General features: G+C 39.0%; 1 protein-coding gene and 1 long non-coding RNA gene across 2 annotated transcripts in view; one reads left to right on the top strand and one right to left on the bottom strand.

The window, feature by feature from the left end:
- Positions 1-17671, top strand: part of LOC110060141 (G protein-coupled receptor 143-like) — a 67534-nt gene that overhangs the window by 41067 nt on the left and 8796 nt on the right. Inside the window, exon 7 of the mRNA XM_089286649.1 lies at positions 3145-3253. Coding sequence (XP_089142775.1) covers positions 3145-3253 — 109 coding nt within the window. The remainder of the gene's footprint in view (positions 1-3144; positions 3254-17671) is intronic.
- On the bottom strand, positions 462-2211 carry LOC149114017 (uncharacterized). The gene is made up of 2 exons (XR_016206386.1): positions 2154-2211; positions 462-1635 (listed from the first exon to the last, which is right to left on the bottom strand). It is a non-coding gene; the product is annotated as an uncharacterized LOC149114017 (long non-coding RNA).

The raw sequence follows: 17671 nt of genomic DNA on the forward strand, positions 1-17671 counted from the left end.
GGGCCTTGCAGAATTGTAACGTTGACAATTAAAATAGCAATAGTTTTCTTTCTTGGAAACAGAAATCAGATTATTTTATTCCTATCTTGGCAATTGTTTGTGTTCATTTCACTAGCAATGCAGAAATATTCAAAACGATTGTTGACAGGTACAATTAATATTTAGCTCATGTTTTGATTCCAATTGTTTACATATCTCGTTTCTAAAAGAAAAATCAAAGGAGACCTATGGCCAAACTCGTGGATTAGGTAATCTAGAGATGAAACATATTGGTGAACTTGCAATTACTGGTGTGTTATTAAATGCTGTTAAAACAAGCCGGGTTTGTACCATGCAAGGTCGCACTTAACTCACAAAGTGTAGGCTTTTTTCGTTGGCTTTCTTTTTTGGCCACATATTACAAAGACATACGTCCAGAATAGCTAGGGTGGCAAAATTGCAGTAGAACATGGAGTGGTAAAGGCTAAGGGTTCTTGGGTTACAGAGGACACTCCTGCCCAACAAATCATAGAGTACTCTCCCTCCTCCCCCCCCCCCCCCCTTTCCCTCACACCCAGATCTTGATGTTGATCTGCCTGCTTGAAAAATGTGCGTGTATTCAAGTCGTACAAGCGCACAAACGTTTTTCATTGCATTTCATTCAAGGTTATAGGTAAGGTTTCCTATCAGACAGCACTTCTCTTCCAATGTGGAACCGCTTGTCTCTATATATATTGCACGTAAAATACATCAACATAAGTAGACTCTTTTGCAAGCATTTTCAGTGTTGATCCGACAAATCTGTCGGCCATAAATATGTGTTCCAACAATAATAATAACAGCTTTATTGAAGTGTTAATGTATTTAGTGTTAACTACTAATTGGGGACAAGCTCACAGGGGGTTTCTTTCCCTTTGTTATCTTTTCAATCAGGAAGCAAAAGTGTAAACAAAGACAGGGTAAAAATCATTTAAGCTTATCAAAATCAAGTATTTGGGAGTTTCTTTCCAAGTTTATGTGCATTTCACATCCCACTTAGAGTTCAGATCAATGTACTAAAATAAACAAGACAAGTATAGAGAACATAACTTTAATCTAAACTTAACCCGATGCCGGTTGAACATGGACAACTCAACATGAAAACTTAAGTGTTTAAACTGCAAAGCGGTGAACGAAGGTCCTGCGTGATTGACCGTTGGATCTCACAGCAGATCAAATCAGCCAAACTTGAACAGTAAAACGATAATACGTCACTACTGCAAGGCTGACACAACGTCGTAGAGTTAAAACAATATTTCGGCTGGCCTGTGGTTTAGATGTTACTAAATTATAAAAATGAAATTACAATATTGTACAATGGTGCCGATGTTTGTCTTCTATTCAATAGCTGTTTCGTTCATTAAAAGTTGTTTGTTTCGTTCATACAAGTTCATTAAGGTCGAGGAATACGACACATTCTCATCAAAGTTTACCACATTAGCTTTTCAGGTTACTTTCCAGCAAACAAATGCACATCTCCTGGTCATTTTGAACGCCTGGAAGACTCAAATGCTCCTGAAATTCAGCCTTCAAGTTGGCCATAGTACTAATTCGAACATTCGAAGTCAACTCCATTTCAATTTAGCGAAACACCTAATATTAATGGTCGTGTAAAAGCTACAATAGAATACAGAAGAAATGTAGTGTGAAGAATACCAAAATGAAAAGATAAAGCAATTTGAATATTTTGCTTGAAGTAAGCCTACTTTAAAATACAAATTATATCACGGGTTTTGAATTTAGGATACGAGCACCGCCAGAATTTCAATGTGTACATAAACAAATAATACAATGCAGAAGCAGGCTACCTTAAGTTCACATCTGAGTGAGTTTCGTTCCCATAATAACAGTCGTTTCTACGCTTCGCTTCGCGTATCCACGACTGAAAAATTGGGGAATTTCAGATCGTACTCTGCCTGAAGTTATCTTACTTGTGCTTAACATGCACCACAGCCAGCCAGCCCAGAGGTTCTGATTTCAGCTGTTCTGACTAGCTGACTGACAGGGTGACAAAACACTGACCCCTAGTCCATGGACTACCCTAATGGACAAATGGACTACCCTAAAATGGACTACCCCTAAAAAATACTATTTCAGATGAGTGGTATGTTGAGAAGCTGCGATTATATACTTACACTGCACGGAGGATGCTTTTCTTTTCGTTCCGCATCGCCCTCACCTGCCATTTTGAATAACTATACTGAAAAAACAACCGCTGTACACAAAAAGCATAGACTCAAATCAAATCAAATATTCTGTGGACAACTCAATCTTGCTCCCATGTGATTCAGTAGCTCAGTCTTTCTCGAACAGACGAAATGATCTTCAGGATGTTACTCATGATTTGTTTTGCTTGTTTAGTGCCGCAAATTATTGCACAGAAGCAGCTAGTCTTCTGGTTTTTTCCTGAGTGTATCAAAATGAAATAGAAATGGGAATGAGGATAAAGCTATGGGACAGCAAGAAATTCCAACGACTACGCTACAAAAAGTCAGAGTGGAGTGGAAGCAGTAGTATTCTTGGCTGGCCTGGACTATAATTATGTGGAAATTTTTGTGGTTTTGCGAGACTCAGGATGTGGTAGTCTGTCGAAGCTTCCTCCTCCTTTGTTACTGGAGTATGGACCAATTTTGAAACAGTACACTTGGACAAATCATCAGCAAAGTCGCTATTAAGCCCACTATGCCACAACATCCCAGAGACTGTTCCTTTAGCAACAGCAACAACAACAACAATAACAACAACGACAACATCTTTATTTTCTAAATAATTCAGTCTAGTTATTCAAAATGGCGGCTGAGGGCGATGCGGAACGAAAAGAAAAGCATCCTCCGTGCAATGTAAGTATATAATCGCAGCTTCTTAACATACCGCTCATCTGAAATAGTATTTTTTAGGGGTAGTCCATTTTAGGGTAGTCCATTTTAGGGTAGTCCATTAGGGTAGTCCATGGACTAGGGGTCAGTGTTTTGTCCATCACCGACTGACAGAACAGTTGAAACTGCTTCTGGGTTCTTGTCTTGCTCCCATGGTCTTCCTAGAAGGTTTTCAACATATCCTATGACAGTTACCCAATATATCGTCTTGTAGATGAATCCCAGCAAACTGAGTGATGATTTTTTTCAGCTGGTTGGCAAACTTTGCTGATGGAATTCACGACCTTGTTTACTATTTTACACAAGATCATAGACGTTTTGAGGAAGATGGAAACCACTTTGCTCTCTGGATGATTGAGGTATATTTTTAGGACTACTAGTGTATTTTTACAAAGAAATTTTAGCATGCCCTTGTCACCCCGTGATGTTTTGGATTACTTTTTAGTGCAGAGTGCATTTGGGATGGTTTGGGGGCCTGGTTTGGTTTGGTTTGGGCCCTAAGGCAATAAGGGGATGTTACTAAAACTGGCAAGGGAGAACGGGGAGCGGGGAGCGGGGAGCCGGGAGCCGGGAGCCGGGAGCCGGGAGCCGGGAGCCGGGAGCCGGGAGCCGGGAGTCTGGGTACGAGTGTACAGCGGTAACCCGCCTTAGAATTCAACATGGCGGACAAAGGAAAAGAAAAGGGAACAATTTGGGGAAATGTAAGTAAGTGTTACAGTTGTAAACTTTAGTTTCTACCGGCTGTGCCTCAGAGTCCAATATGGTACTGAGATAAACAAAGCATGAAATAGCGTCTGAAGAGAAAATCGTTTCGGTATTATCACATGCTACTCCAATGGGTCAGTACAAAATGCAGATTGCAGACCAGGTACAAAATGCAGACTGCAGACTGGGTACAAAACGCACACAGAGAATAAAGACTTTTCCGTCTGATACGTGACAACACGTGATCAAAAAACATACCGAGTGTCGCGCAGTCGCTTTTCCGCGGTCATCTTTCACCGACATTATCATTGTTGTGGAATATTCCTTGCTCGTTTCTTCATATATTTTGTCTTTAGCAAAGCAGCCAGGCCACAGGTTATTTATCTGCTGCTCACCTGATTTGCCAGCTGACTTGCCGATCTCCGAAAGGCCGCCTTTCTAGCTTCCGAATGCGAAGACAGCGGACGACCCACGTTCAGTGATGCTCATGTGTTATGTCAATTGTCCTCGATATCATATTGCGTGTTGCTATTATTAAATATTAGGGACCTTAAGCACCGACGACGAATGGGACGACGACGACGAGTAAAATTGTTGTAGGACTGGGTCGAGGACGTCGTTCACGGCGTGAAAACCAAGTGCGAGTACATGTAAACAGAGCTGAGTTCTTGTAAACATGGACCTAAAACCATCGAAAAATTTTGTCATGTCTTCCTTTCGCGAGCTCCAAGACCTGTTTCTCTTGAGCTACGAAAACGGTACTATCGATGACAACACATTTTCAGTCCTACGTGAGGAATTGATGTCGAAAAATCCCGATTTCTCATACGAAGAACATAACAGGTTTTCGCTCGAAGAGATGAATGATGCCGAATTTTCGCCCGATATAATCTAAAACGACCTTCACGGTATAAAATTCTATCCTAAAAACATAAGCGAAAGCCTTCATGTAGATAGGAACCAGAAGAAATGAAATACAGAGTCATTTTTCAATTTCTGAATTCATTTAATTTCCTAGTTTCGCTGACAAGCAAATTCAACAACGGACAAATCGCCGACAAAATAAGGTTATTACCAACGATTTCTACACCAAACTCGCCGTAAAATCTAGTTGATACAAAGCTAAGAGGTTAAATAAATAACCAACTTTCATTTCAATAGTTTGATATACATTTTCTGCCTGAAACACAGCGTTAATAGATTAATACTTACTCACGTTCGCTCAGGACGGCAAACCTGACGTTTTGACGTCCTAAGCTTTACGTGGACGACGAGTCTAGTATGCGCAGTAGCGCGGTAAGGTGAAATTTTACTTCCGGTCGTCGTCCTCTGGGCTCGTCGTCGTCGGTGCTTAAGGTCCCTATTGATATGACAGCTCGCGCACAAAGTGAGAAGATATGAGTAGACTATGAAGGCTTGAAATTATATGTAAGAAAGACTGTGGCCTGACCGATTAGCGGATGTAGCTTGTGATATTAATTACAGGATAATACCGATTCGATTTTCTCCCCAGGCGCCATTTCATGCTTTGTTTTATCCCAGTACCAATCGGACTCTGCTCTAACAAGAACGTACTGTTCATCTGGTGGCACGGCCGGTAGAAACTCACGTTTACAACCGTAACACTTCCTCACATTTCCCCAAATTGTTCCCTTTTCTTTTCTTTTGTCCGCCATGTTGAATTTTCACGCGGGTTACCGTTGTACACTCGTTCCCAGACTCTTGTTCCCGGTTCCCCGTTCCCCGTTCCCAGTTACCACTTTCAGTAACATCCGGCAATAAGGTGTATACTTTAATGTTTGTTTAATTAATTAATATCAATTAATGAATTAGTCTTAAGGCAAGAAAGTGATTGGGAAGGGTAGGTGCCCGTGTGCACTACGTAAAAACGTGTATCACCTACCTTACTGTAATCATAATATCACGAAGCCATATGTTTGATTTAGGAAACCTCTTGTCCTCCTTATGGTACTATTCTCTTTAGAACAAAACCAATTTTCCCTAAACGCATGCGCATATTAGCGTTCGTGCCGACTATATATTAGGTGAAAGATGCATTTCATTTGAGATCACACGACGCGAAAATGTTGAATGCTTTTCCTTGTGTTGTACCCCAACATGTGAGACCTATGCGTTCTAGCATTGTTAGCGTGATATACTCCGTTTTCACCCCCAGAGCCGCTTGGTTTTTAGTGCAGAGTGCACTATTGGGATGGTTATGGCAGCTGCCTGTCGCTAAGGCACTATGGCGTTATGGTGCTATGGCCCTATGGCGCTAAGGTGTAAACTTAAATGTTTGTTTAATTAATTAATTTCAATTAAATAATTAGTCTAGAGGCAAGGAAGTGGTGGGGGTGGGGTGGGAAAGGTACATGTGTTTTAGGTATGAACATCGCAAAGCTATATATTTGTTTCAGGTAACCCCTTGCTCTCCTTGTGGTACCATTCTCTTTAGAACAAAACTAATTTGCTCTAAACGCATGCGTAGATTAGTTAGCGTTCGTGGCTTCTATATTAGGTGGAGGATACATTGCATACGGAATCACGCGCAAATGTTGAGTGGTTTTCCTTATTGTAGAACTCAACATGTAAGGCGCATGCGTTCTAGCATCGTTAGTGTTATACACTATCTTTCCAGGCGGTATTTTAAATGTCATGTCATGTGACCAAGGACGGCAGTTATTTTTCAGGTAGCGCCAATTGTCCCTTTTTATTGCAAAAGTGAAACGTTACTGTGGCTGCGTAGCTTTTAGAATTACGCACAGGTCGGTTCAAATATGATCTGCTGCTCTCAATCTACAATAGTGTGCTTCTCAGGGTTCAAATGTATTGCTTCTCCTTAGCGGCTTGTTTATTTCTTGCCTTAATTGTGTCTGTAAGACAGACCAAAAAGTTCCCAAGTTAGTGGCTTTAATACTCCGCAAATTGTACATTTGTAACAAAAGAAACCAGGAAAGTGCTCAAATATTGCTGCAGACGCCGTGGCACCTAATGAAAAGCGGCAAATTAATTTAATCAGTCTTCAGGAGACTCATTCATATCGGCAAAGTAGCGCTGTTTCTTTTCAATACTTTTCCTTGAAACGCTTCTCAGCCATCAATATCGTTGTGTGTTAATTTTGAATTGTTTTATTGTTAACAACAAAGGTAGCAACAGAAAGAGAAAGTGGTATTTCGTGACTATCTGATAATTAAATTAGTTCTTGTTCATCGGTAAAAATTTGTATTTTTAGTAAAACAACATCGTTTCTGTTCCGTTTCTTCATCACTACATCAGATATTTAACATTCTTTCATTTATCTCCAAAAAACAAGGACATCTTCCGTGTGTTGGCGAAAACAAGGGTTTCATATTACATGCCTTTGCGAGGAAAACAAAAGTATCAATTTACAAAGTTGGCGTGAAGAGCTAAATTGTCACGTTTGCTGCTTCAACGTATTATTGAAGTTAAAACGAACGAAAATCAACGTAAAACACCAGTAGTAATTAATTTGTGCGTAATTTTTGGACCTTGAATGAAAATACAACCTTGAAACATAAACACTGCAAAGGGGAAAAGCCGTGGCAGACTACCAAGGTAGACACAAACCGGAAGTAAACCGAGTAGGGGTAAGTACTTATGGGACTACCGTGCCAGAGCTATCAATTGCGCTCTGCACTATCTGAGATTGTCTCACTAGTTTAGTGCAGAGTGCACTATTGGGATGGTTTAGGGGGCTGATGTTCGCTAAGTCACTAACGCCATTAGGTGTAAACTTTAATATTTGGTGAATTACTTAATTTCAATTAATCAATTAGCCTTGCGGGAAGGGGAGTTGGGTGGGGTAGGTACCCGAGTACATTACGCAAAACCTGTGATATTTACGTTGCTTTCTTTAAGAACATGACAAAAATATATATATATGGTTTTGCAAATCTCATGCTATCCTTGTGGTGGCATTCTCTTAAGAACAAAAGCAATTTGTTCCAAACGCATGTGCAGACTAGTTATCGTCAAAGTCGACTATATGTTACGTGAAAGATACATTTCATACGGGACTACCCACGAACGTTAAGTGCTTTCCCTTGTGATAGAACATAACATATAAGACGCATGCGTTCTAGCATTGCTATTGTGATAAACTCCGTTCTCGAGTTCAGATGCACGCTTTTTTTATTTTTTGTAAATGCGTGATGTCACACTCTCGTTTTGGCTGGGGATAGCAGTTATATTTCAGGTAACGTTAGTTCTCCTTTTTTAGTGCAAAGAAGGCTACTGTGACTGCGTATCTTCTGGAATCTTCCCTAGCTCGATTCAAGAAATGTCGTCTGCTGTTTCATAAGTATTGTGTGTTTGCCAGGGTTGAAATAGAGAATGGGAACATCTTGCTTCACCTTAGCAGCTTGTTTGTTTCCTCTTCTATGAAAGAGAGCAAAAAGTTCGTATTCAGCCGAAACTTTCCCGCGTTAGGCCCAGTTCAGACGCCGAACTTTGCATGAGCCGAACCTAATACGTTGAATTAAGTACATGAAAAGTTCGGCGTCTGAATCAGTTAAGAATGGCTATTTGAATTTGGAACGGCTCAGCCGTTCTTCCCGCCTAGCTCAGCCGGGAATGTCGGCTTTGGAACGGCTTTGATTCAGACGTCGAACTTTTCATGTGCCGAACCTAATGCATACACCTTGCCTGATGCCGCTGATGTTTCGATGTGTTTTGGTTCAAACTAAATTAAGTTCGGTGAATTAAGTTCAACGTCTGAATCAACAGGCGTACTTTTGATAATTTGGGTCGGTTCAAATTCAAATTAAGTTCGGCTCATGAAAAGTTTGGCGTCTGAAATGGGCCTTAGTTACATGTAAAACAAGTAAATTTGTGACAAAAGAAACTTCGTTATTATTGCCGCAGACTCCGTGGTACTTATTGAAACCTCCAATTAATTTCGTCAGTTGATGAGGTGACTCGCTCACCGACGTGGGATATAATTTCGGTCAAGTAAAGATCTCTACCTTCAATACTTCTCGTTGAAACGTTCCTCAATGCTATTACTCGATAGCACTTTCCCGCGTTAGTTACATGTAAAACTAGTAAATTTGGGACAAAAGAAACTTCGTTATTATTGCTGCAGACTTCGTGGCACTTACTGAAACCTCCGATTAATTTCATCAGTCGATGACGCGACTCGCTCACCGATGTGGGATATAATTTCGGTCAAGTAAAGATCTCTACCTTCAATACTTCTCGTTGAAAAACTCCTCAATCTTATTACTCGATAGCATTGTGTATTAGTTTGATGTGGTTTTATTGTTTACACCAACTCGGCTGGCAACAGAATTAGAACGCACTATTCCGTGATTCGACGTGACTATTTGACAATTAGATTAATTCTTGTTTATCGGTCAAATGAAAATTTACGTTTTGAATAAAACAAAATCGTTCCTCTTCGACTTTTCAGCAGATATTTAACTTTTATATTCCATTCACCTCCAGCAGTAAGTTAAAAAAATACACATCTTTCTTATATTGTCGTGGAAACGAAGGTATCTTGTTGCATACATAGGCGAGGAAAACAAAAGTATGAAATTACAAACGTTGGCGTGAAAAGTAATGGTACAAAGTGAACGAAACTCAAGATAAAATACCACAATAGATTTAAAACTGTCTTGACAAACGGTAATTGTAAGTTATTTTTGGGCAAAACACAAACATGAAACATACAGACCATACACACGGCTAAGATTATGTCTTATCAAGTTTTTGTCCGCTCATACTCTGCAAAGGGGAAAAGGCCTAGTTGACTACCAAGGGAGAGAACAACAGGGCTGAGGAGGACCTGTCTGACTACTGCATCAGAGCCATAAATTACACTCTGCACTATCTGAGATTGTCTCACTAGTTTTTTTTTTTTCTTCTTCTTTTTCTTTTTTTTTTTTAATTAACTTTAATTGTGATTCACACTACTTACAACACTGGTACGTCTACTTACGCAATTTACAACAGTAATACAACTACAAAAGTCCATTACATTACCGACAAAACTTTTTATACAATTCAATTACTTACTACTTACACTACTTACATTACAATGCAGTTACAGGTGCTACTTACAATAATACAATTTGCATAACTTACTCTACAAAACAATACGGTTACTTATTTAACTTACGATACCAATTCTTACACTACTTACAAAATAATATGATTACTGATGCTACTTACATTCATATTATAGCAATGAGCAACAAAATAAAAGATACATTCATATTAAAATAAAAAAAAGCAATAAAATAAGATGGGCATAATTAATTATATTGGAGTGAGCACCCATTTCTTTTCAAAGACGTTTTCCTTGTTGAAATCTTAAGTTTCGATTGCATTCCTTGAATTTTATGAAGTGTTTGGCTTCTTCTGCAGTCCCACAAAACAAGTTTCCAATTACTATGAAATAGTTTAATAACTTTGATAAAGAGCGTTGTTTGGATAAAACTCCAAATAAAACGTTTTGTGCAGGAAGATGGATTGGCTAATTCGATAGATGGTACCAGTACGATTCGAAATCAGTCTAGAACGTTTTGGAGTGAGGGCATTCATAGAAAAGGTGATATAAATTCTCAGGTTCATCATGACAAATAGTACATGCATCATTAATTCTAAATCCAATTTTGCGTAGTTTGCTGTAGGTGAAGAGAATAGAATTAATTACTTTGTATTGGAAGGCCTTGGTAGATGACTCAAATGCAACCAAATGTGGTAATGAGAAGATTTCTCTAAATTGTTGGGTTGTGAAATTAAAATCACTCTTCGATTTTTGGATAATATGAGAAGGTTGAGCTTTTTTTGAAACCAGCAGCGAGTAATAATCTTTTGATTTTTTGTCTTCAATATCGAAGATTTTATTTCCAATTATAAGTGATGGAGATATGGTTGATGCATCTAGGCTGATTTCTTCTAAATGTGAAGGTTTAGAATGACGGAGGTCCGCCCATTGCTGAAAATTGCTTTTGTCAATTTTGTTCGAAAAATAGTTATAGGAGTCTACGGTATTTAAGTTAAATAGAAGATCTTGTATGTAAATGATTCCCGACTTAAAGTAATTTTTGAGTTATTTTTTTTATTGAGTTATTTTTTTACAAAAAAATACCTCTTAGTCGGCGCGTCGAGTATGTTACGTGTCAATGGGTGAGTGAGTGAGTGAGTGAGTGAGAGATGTATGTATGTCACACCAATCAGATTGGATCTACCATAAACAGCCAATCAAATTTCTTGTTGTAAAGATAAATGGTATGTGAGAAGATCTGATCCCGATAAAGTTCAGAACGGCCGTATTCATTCTTCTATTAAAGAGGAGGAAGTATTCATATATTGGGTTTACTTCGACATTTTCTGTGGGTTAGGCTGAGGATTTTAGTTAAATGAGCGAGATGAGCCTTGAGGTTTGAAATAGTTCGTGAGTTCGTAGTATGCAAATGCAACGAGATATTTTTATTTTTAGTTAAAGGTAACTTGATACTTTTGTTTTTTCACAAGGAGTAAATTCAATTAGAGGTCACGAATCGTCGCTTCTAGTTCTTAGGACATGTTTTAGAGGGGACGAGACGTTAGATTTGAAACAGTTCCAACGTTTACAATAGTAAGTGCGAGTAACGATTGTTTGGTTCTTGTGACATGCAAATATAACAAGATATTTTTGTTTTTTAGTTACAAAGTGTAATGTGACACTCTTGTTTTTCACAAGGTAGTAAACTCAATTAGAGCTGACGAATCGTCACCACTCTTTCCCACGAGATGTTTGCTATCTTTAGTAACAAATGGTAACTTAACACTTTTGTTTTTTATATGGGAGTAAATTCACTTAGAGCTGACAAGTTATTGGCTATTGTTTCCAGGATATTAAACAAAAAGCTTTCATTTCTGGACGGATTTTACGTCTCTGCATTAGCAGTTTAATAGTTTTATTTGATGACATTCATTTCAGTCCGATATTTTTTAAGGTAAAAAGTATGAAAACTGTTCAAATGTTCTTTGAAGACTGCGCGGCACCAAGTTAAAGTGCAATTTAATTAAATCAGACTTTCAACGTGTCAGAGGCTTTTTTCTCTTTCTTTCTATTTTCGGTGAAGTCGTGTTGTGTTGTGTTGTGTTGTGTGAAAAGGTAAACTTACGTCTCGTATAAAACGCGAAAAAGTCCCAAAATTAACTTGAGTATTTTTGAGCAAAAATTTCTCTTGGGGGTTGGAAGGGTTATGTGATCGGTGAGTGAGGGAGTTATGCATGTGCACGTGTCACACCGGGTTGTATCAAAGAACGAATCAAATTGCCTGTTAGAAAGTAAGATGGTATCTACATTAATCTGGAGACATGTCAGATTACTGTAGTTTGTTCAGTCAAACATTTTATGGCTTACTATTTAGCTATCTTACCATGACCGATGTAACATCGCAACCAAAGAAAAAATGTCAAATTCACCAAATCATTACAGTACCATGAATGCTCCTATCTCCGACACTTCACACAAAAAATAACTCTTGCACGCCTTGCGTGCCTGTGTTTCTAGTAAACCGGCTTGTTATCTATTCGAATCTCTTTATTATTCAAAACAATATTTTTCCAATCACTTTCTGAAGCAACAGATTCGCGGAGCTCCGACCACCATAACAAAAGTTCGTGGTAAAATTGAGAAGATATCGTATAATCAGAAACTTCATAATTACAATTTAGAAAGAACAGACCTCCTACCGACGGGCTTTAACAGATGAAGTAAATACGTCTTTTATTTAGCATTTGAATCGTTAAATAGTCGTTTTAGCCAGGAAAACTTTAAAGATTTGACCATGCTTTCCAAATCTATCAGTTTTAGACCGCCTTTCTCATAATCGTTAATTACTGACACGCGAGTTAATTTGTCTGTACCTTTCCATAAGAACTTGAATAACAATTGATTCGGTTTATTCACAATTTCCTTTGGTGTAGGAAGTAACGAACATACGTAGACGAACTTTGGGATCAAAAAAGATTTAATTAATGTCACTTGACCATAAATAGACAGGCCCGTAGAGGACCAAATATTAATGAGTTTTTTAATACTATCGAGCCTTTCAATAAAGTTCTTTTCCGTTAATAGTTTCTAATCATATGTGAAATATACACCCAGAGCTTTAATCATGATTTTAGGCCACTTAGGGACCGTTCATTTTTTATGAGGGAGGGGGGGGGGGGGGCTGGTGGGATTTGGGAAGCACCATTTAAAAATCGCATGACCCCCCTTCAGCTTACCAATTTTTTCACATGGCCCCCCCTTATAGCGGTCATTTTCTGGGATGATCCCCCCCAAAAAAAAAATTGAACAAAAAATATTTAGATTTCAACTTTTTTAATATTTCTCTATTATTCCCCTACTTCACATTATTGTGCTCACCATGAAGACAATATTTACAAACCCTATACTACAGAGAGCTGTCGTTTAAAAAACAAATCAAAAGAAAGAGAAGTCAATTTCGGATCTCCTAGTTATGGCTCGCCCTGAGCGTGTGGCATTTGGCCTCTCATTGGCATCTTCCTCATCTGAATTGATGAATGCAAGAATGACGTCACTTGAGTCATCTTCTCCCCCAGAGTCAATGGCATCACTGTCATACTCATCGTTGTCACTTTCATCCGTTTCACTGCTGTCAGCACTTGCCCTGTTGTCATTTTGTGTCAATGTCATGGCATTTCTCAGTGTTGGTTGGCCAGTTCTGAGAGGACTCTTCTGCTGCAAGCATGAATGTCTTACAATTGCCTTTACTTTCTCACTCTTGCTGCTTTTCCAATGCGCAAAATTCCAGAATGCGCAATAATGGCGAAAGCGACGAGTCGTTTAAGAAAAGGTTTACAGCTGAACGATCCAGGCGGTTTGACATCTTACAAGCAAAAGAAGCAATCTTTCTAAGTGCGGATGGCTGTTCAGAAAGGGCGAGTGAGTTTTCCATACCAGGATACCAGTTGAAGCCCAGTGATGGAAGAAAACTGAACTTCTCCATCAAAGAGCACAGAGTAATGGTGGAAAAGTTGAATGTCATATTGAAAGATGTAAAGGAACACGATTCCACACTCTTTCAGTCCAATGGGCTTGCTTTAAAGCAGGGCGAACAATTTGCCCACAGTTTTAATGTAAAACAGATCAAATGTATAGAAGCTAAATTGACGAAGGTCACGCAGGACATGGAAGCACTAGAAAATAAGAAGAGCAATTATAACAGCATATTCAAGGGCATCCTCAAACAGCACATCAGCAAAAGGAGAAGGAAAAAAGAAAACCGCAGAAAGCCAAATGAAAGAAAGAGGAAGCGCACTGAAAACAACGTCCAACGAGTTTATGGAATCTGTGTTGGAAACCCGCTAGGAAATGATCTTCCACAATGCCTTGTGTACCCTCCTAGAACGGCCGTCCTGGAAGAGTGTATTAAAGTTGAGGATGTTACCACGTCGTTATTTAGAAGAAATGGGCCATACATCGCACAGCTCTTGGAAGGGAATTATTTCACCAATGCTGCAAGAAGCAGAATCACCACAAACCTTGAGTAGGAAGTCAGAGATTATGTTTACACCTTCGTGTACCCTGCAGAGTACACTCTGACGGAAAGCATTGCTGCTTCTTGCAACATTGGTGAAAGAGACTCCCATAGTAGCACAAGCGGCGACGAAGAACTTGACAACACCGAAGATGAAGATGAGTGCCAGTGAAAGTTGCATTCGAAAATAACAGTGTTAAAGCAAAAGGAAAGTTTGTAATAAATTTGTATCCTGCCTTCTATGTTTATTCTATAGCAATTTTTTTGATATTCAAACATTATACCATTTTAAAGTTTTGCTAAAATATTTCACGTGACCCCCCCTTTTTCCCTTATTTTTTTGGGATGGCCCCCCCTCGAAAGCCATTTTTTTTCGCATGGCCCCCCCCAAATCCCACCAGCCCCCGCTACCTTATAAAAAATGAACGGTCCCTTAATACCAAAATTTTCTTCTTTGCTTTCTTTTAAATATCCTTTCCACATACCGTCAGTTTTTGAGCAATTGATCTGGAGACCGGAAACCGGCCCAGTAATTCGTTTATCTCCAGCAGTGAGTAAAAGAATACACATCTTTCGTATATTTTCGAGGAAACAGGGGTATCATATTGCATACCTTGACGTGGAAAACAAAAGTATCCAGTTACAAACGTTGGCGTGAAAAGTAAAATTGTCACACTTGCTACTTCTACGTATTATTGAATTTAAAATGAACGAAACTCAACGTAAACACCAGAATAAAATTCAAAGCCGTCTCGACAAACGGTAATAAACTGTAAGTTATTTTTGGGCCTTGAAAGAAAATACAAACATGAAACATACACACTGCTAAGGTTATGCCTTTTCAAGTTTTTGTCCGCTCATATTCTGCAAAGGAGAAAAAGGCCTAGTTGACTTCCAAAGAGGAAAACGGCAGGGGTGAGGACCTGTGTGACTACTGTATCAGAGCCGTAACTCTGCACTGTCTGAGAATGTCTCACTTGTTTTTTTGTAGTATTCGGTGCTTGTATGTAGTTCTTACCATTCTACATCTCTGTCTTGACAAGTACATTAACGGCTAGTAAATATATTTTTTGAATAGCTTTAATATCACTTTGCGTGAACACGTCTTGAGTCAACGCTTAAGGTGGTAGTGTCTCGACAGAGATACTGATGATTCTCAGCATCAGCACCACACTTCAATTCTACAAAAACAAGAGGAACGATCACAAACTACCCGCAGTTAACATCCGTTAATTGTGGCGAGTTGCCGTACAGTGACATAACAATAATAGGTAAATTGAAGTAACGAGAAAATTAAGGTAGTGAAATGAAATTCCTTTATTTTTAACGTTTATTACATTTGTTGTTACTTACATTAATTCGGCTGATAACAAGAGTCAATCGTCTCTTGCAAGAAATAAGCAAGTAAATTACAATATAAACGTAGACACGCGAAAAGTACATCACTAACTACAGAGTGAGGTTTCTACGGGAAAATCTCAAAACGAGTACGGTACGAATAAGGTAAGGCCAAGGTTTGAGATTTTCCCGTAAGGAGCGAACATTTGAGGTCAATAAGTTGTTGATTATAGGGCTTTTTGCTTTGTTTTTGCAGGCCCGTAATCGGCCCCTGGGTATTACCTAGCTCTTATTAACCGAGCAGGAGGTCTGTATGGGAGAATCTTGACCGAGGTCGTGAGTACAGACCGAACGCAGTGAGGTCTGTACACAACTCCCACAAATGTGTTTTAGTTTTTAAATGTTTGCATAACTTAGTTCCTCAGTATTTAAGTAACTATTTCATTAGGAACTACAATGTACATGGTTACAACACTCGAAGGAAGGCTGACCTCCATCTACCCAAACCTAAACTTAGCCTTGGCAAACGTACTTTTAGATTTTCTGGCACAGCCCTTTTTAATTCACTACCTTGTAAAATCCAACAAGCTGTATCACTCTCCTCTTTTAAAAATCTTGTCAAAGCCCATTTTATTTATAGCACCTAATTTATGATATCTATTTTTTTCCCTACCAGTTCATGCTTGTAATCCGTTTCAATTTTTTAAACTCTTTTTATATAACTATTTTAATTACTAGACGTTAGTTTTTTCTTTTAACTCTATTTTTATAACTATTTTATACTATTAGACGTTTTATATTTTTAGAAATTGTATTTAGCAGGGCCCCTCTGGATACCAGCCAATGTGCTGAATGGGCCACCCTGCATAAATAAAGTTTTACCTACCTTTACCTACCTACGACAGAGGTCAAGATTCTCCCATACAGACCTCCTGCTCGGTTAATAAGATGTTTATTATATGGCAAAGAAGAAAACTTAAATTCGTTTAATGTAACTGGTTTGTACTAGCTGTCATTTTGCTTGCGAACGGCGATGAGCTTAACTTAAACCTGCCGAAATTTGCTCGTCCTCTCTACTTTTTTTGTCATCAGGCTTTTTGGCACTTCCATAAATGATTGAGAAGAAAATAAAAGAAAATGGTGAAAATTTTTGTATTTTAGTTTGCTACTTTTTCAACTCAAAATGAAACCGGTCTAGATGCCGGTCTAGATGGGAAAATCTAGACCGCGGTCAATATCGATTTCAGCCAAAGATAAGTCGTGTAATAAAACACGTTATACCGACTGGAGGAGAACGTGTCACGTGTTGTGGGTCAACTCCCTAGAGCGAACAAAACTCACTAACTCCTTAGGGAAACAACAACTTGAACTTTCGACTCGTACGTGATCAGGTCATGCTCATTGAAACTGCGGCAAATTTGTGAGCAAGCTAGCCTCAAGCAAATGATTTCTTCGCAGTTTTTTTTCTATTTTTGAGTTGAGAGGTATAACAAAACACTTGATGAATGGCTCCGCGTGAAACAGTGAGTTTTGTTTCCCTCGACCTCAATGTTCCCCTCAGATTGGCCTCGGGGAAACAATACTCACTGTTTCCCTTGGGGCCAGTCATTAAAGGAGAAGGTCACTCCAAAAACTGTGTATTTTTTTCCGTCACCAATGAAAAGTTCACATTGAGTTGAGTTACTCACCGTTGTTTTAGCTTCTGAAGTGGATGCGGTCCCAATGAAAAAGAAGTGAAAAGTTCGACACTGGCAGCCGCCATTTTGAAAGGATCTTGAAGGCCAGGCTACATATCCGTGATGTCATTCAGTCCGAATTGGCGCGAAGCTCAAAGGCTAAAGCTCTCCTTTTCTGTTCTAAATTCGTTTATTCAGTTGTGAGCTAAAATGTTGAGCCCCGGGCTGTAAAACCCGAACCGAAAAGGTTAGGGAAAGAGTAGTAACTTTCCTTAATTTGCCTGCGAAGAACAAAAAATTGCCAAAGAAGTGGTTCGAACAGCTACGTCGGGATGAGAGATTCATGCCAAAAAAACTCAAAAATGTGTATGTGTGCAACGAGCATTTCACAGACAACTGTTTCAAAACTGAATGCCGATTTGAGCTTGTGGATGGAAACACAAGAAGTAGGTCATTGAAAAATGCTTTCCGACAATTTTTCAACGGAAGGCCTCTGTAAAGGCACGCATTGCAAGCGAACGGCGCATCGCAA

The sequence above is a fragment of the Orbicella faveolata genome, unplaced genomic scaffold (assembly GCF_042242905.1).
Source record: "Orbicella faveolata isolate gen_17 unplaced genomic scaffold, um_ofav_v1 contig_14, whole genome shotgun sequence".
Taxonomy (NCBI): Eukaryota; Metazoa; Cnidaria; class Anthozoa; order Scleractinia; family Merulinidae; genus Orbicella; species Orbicella faveolata.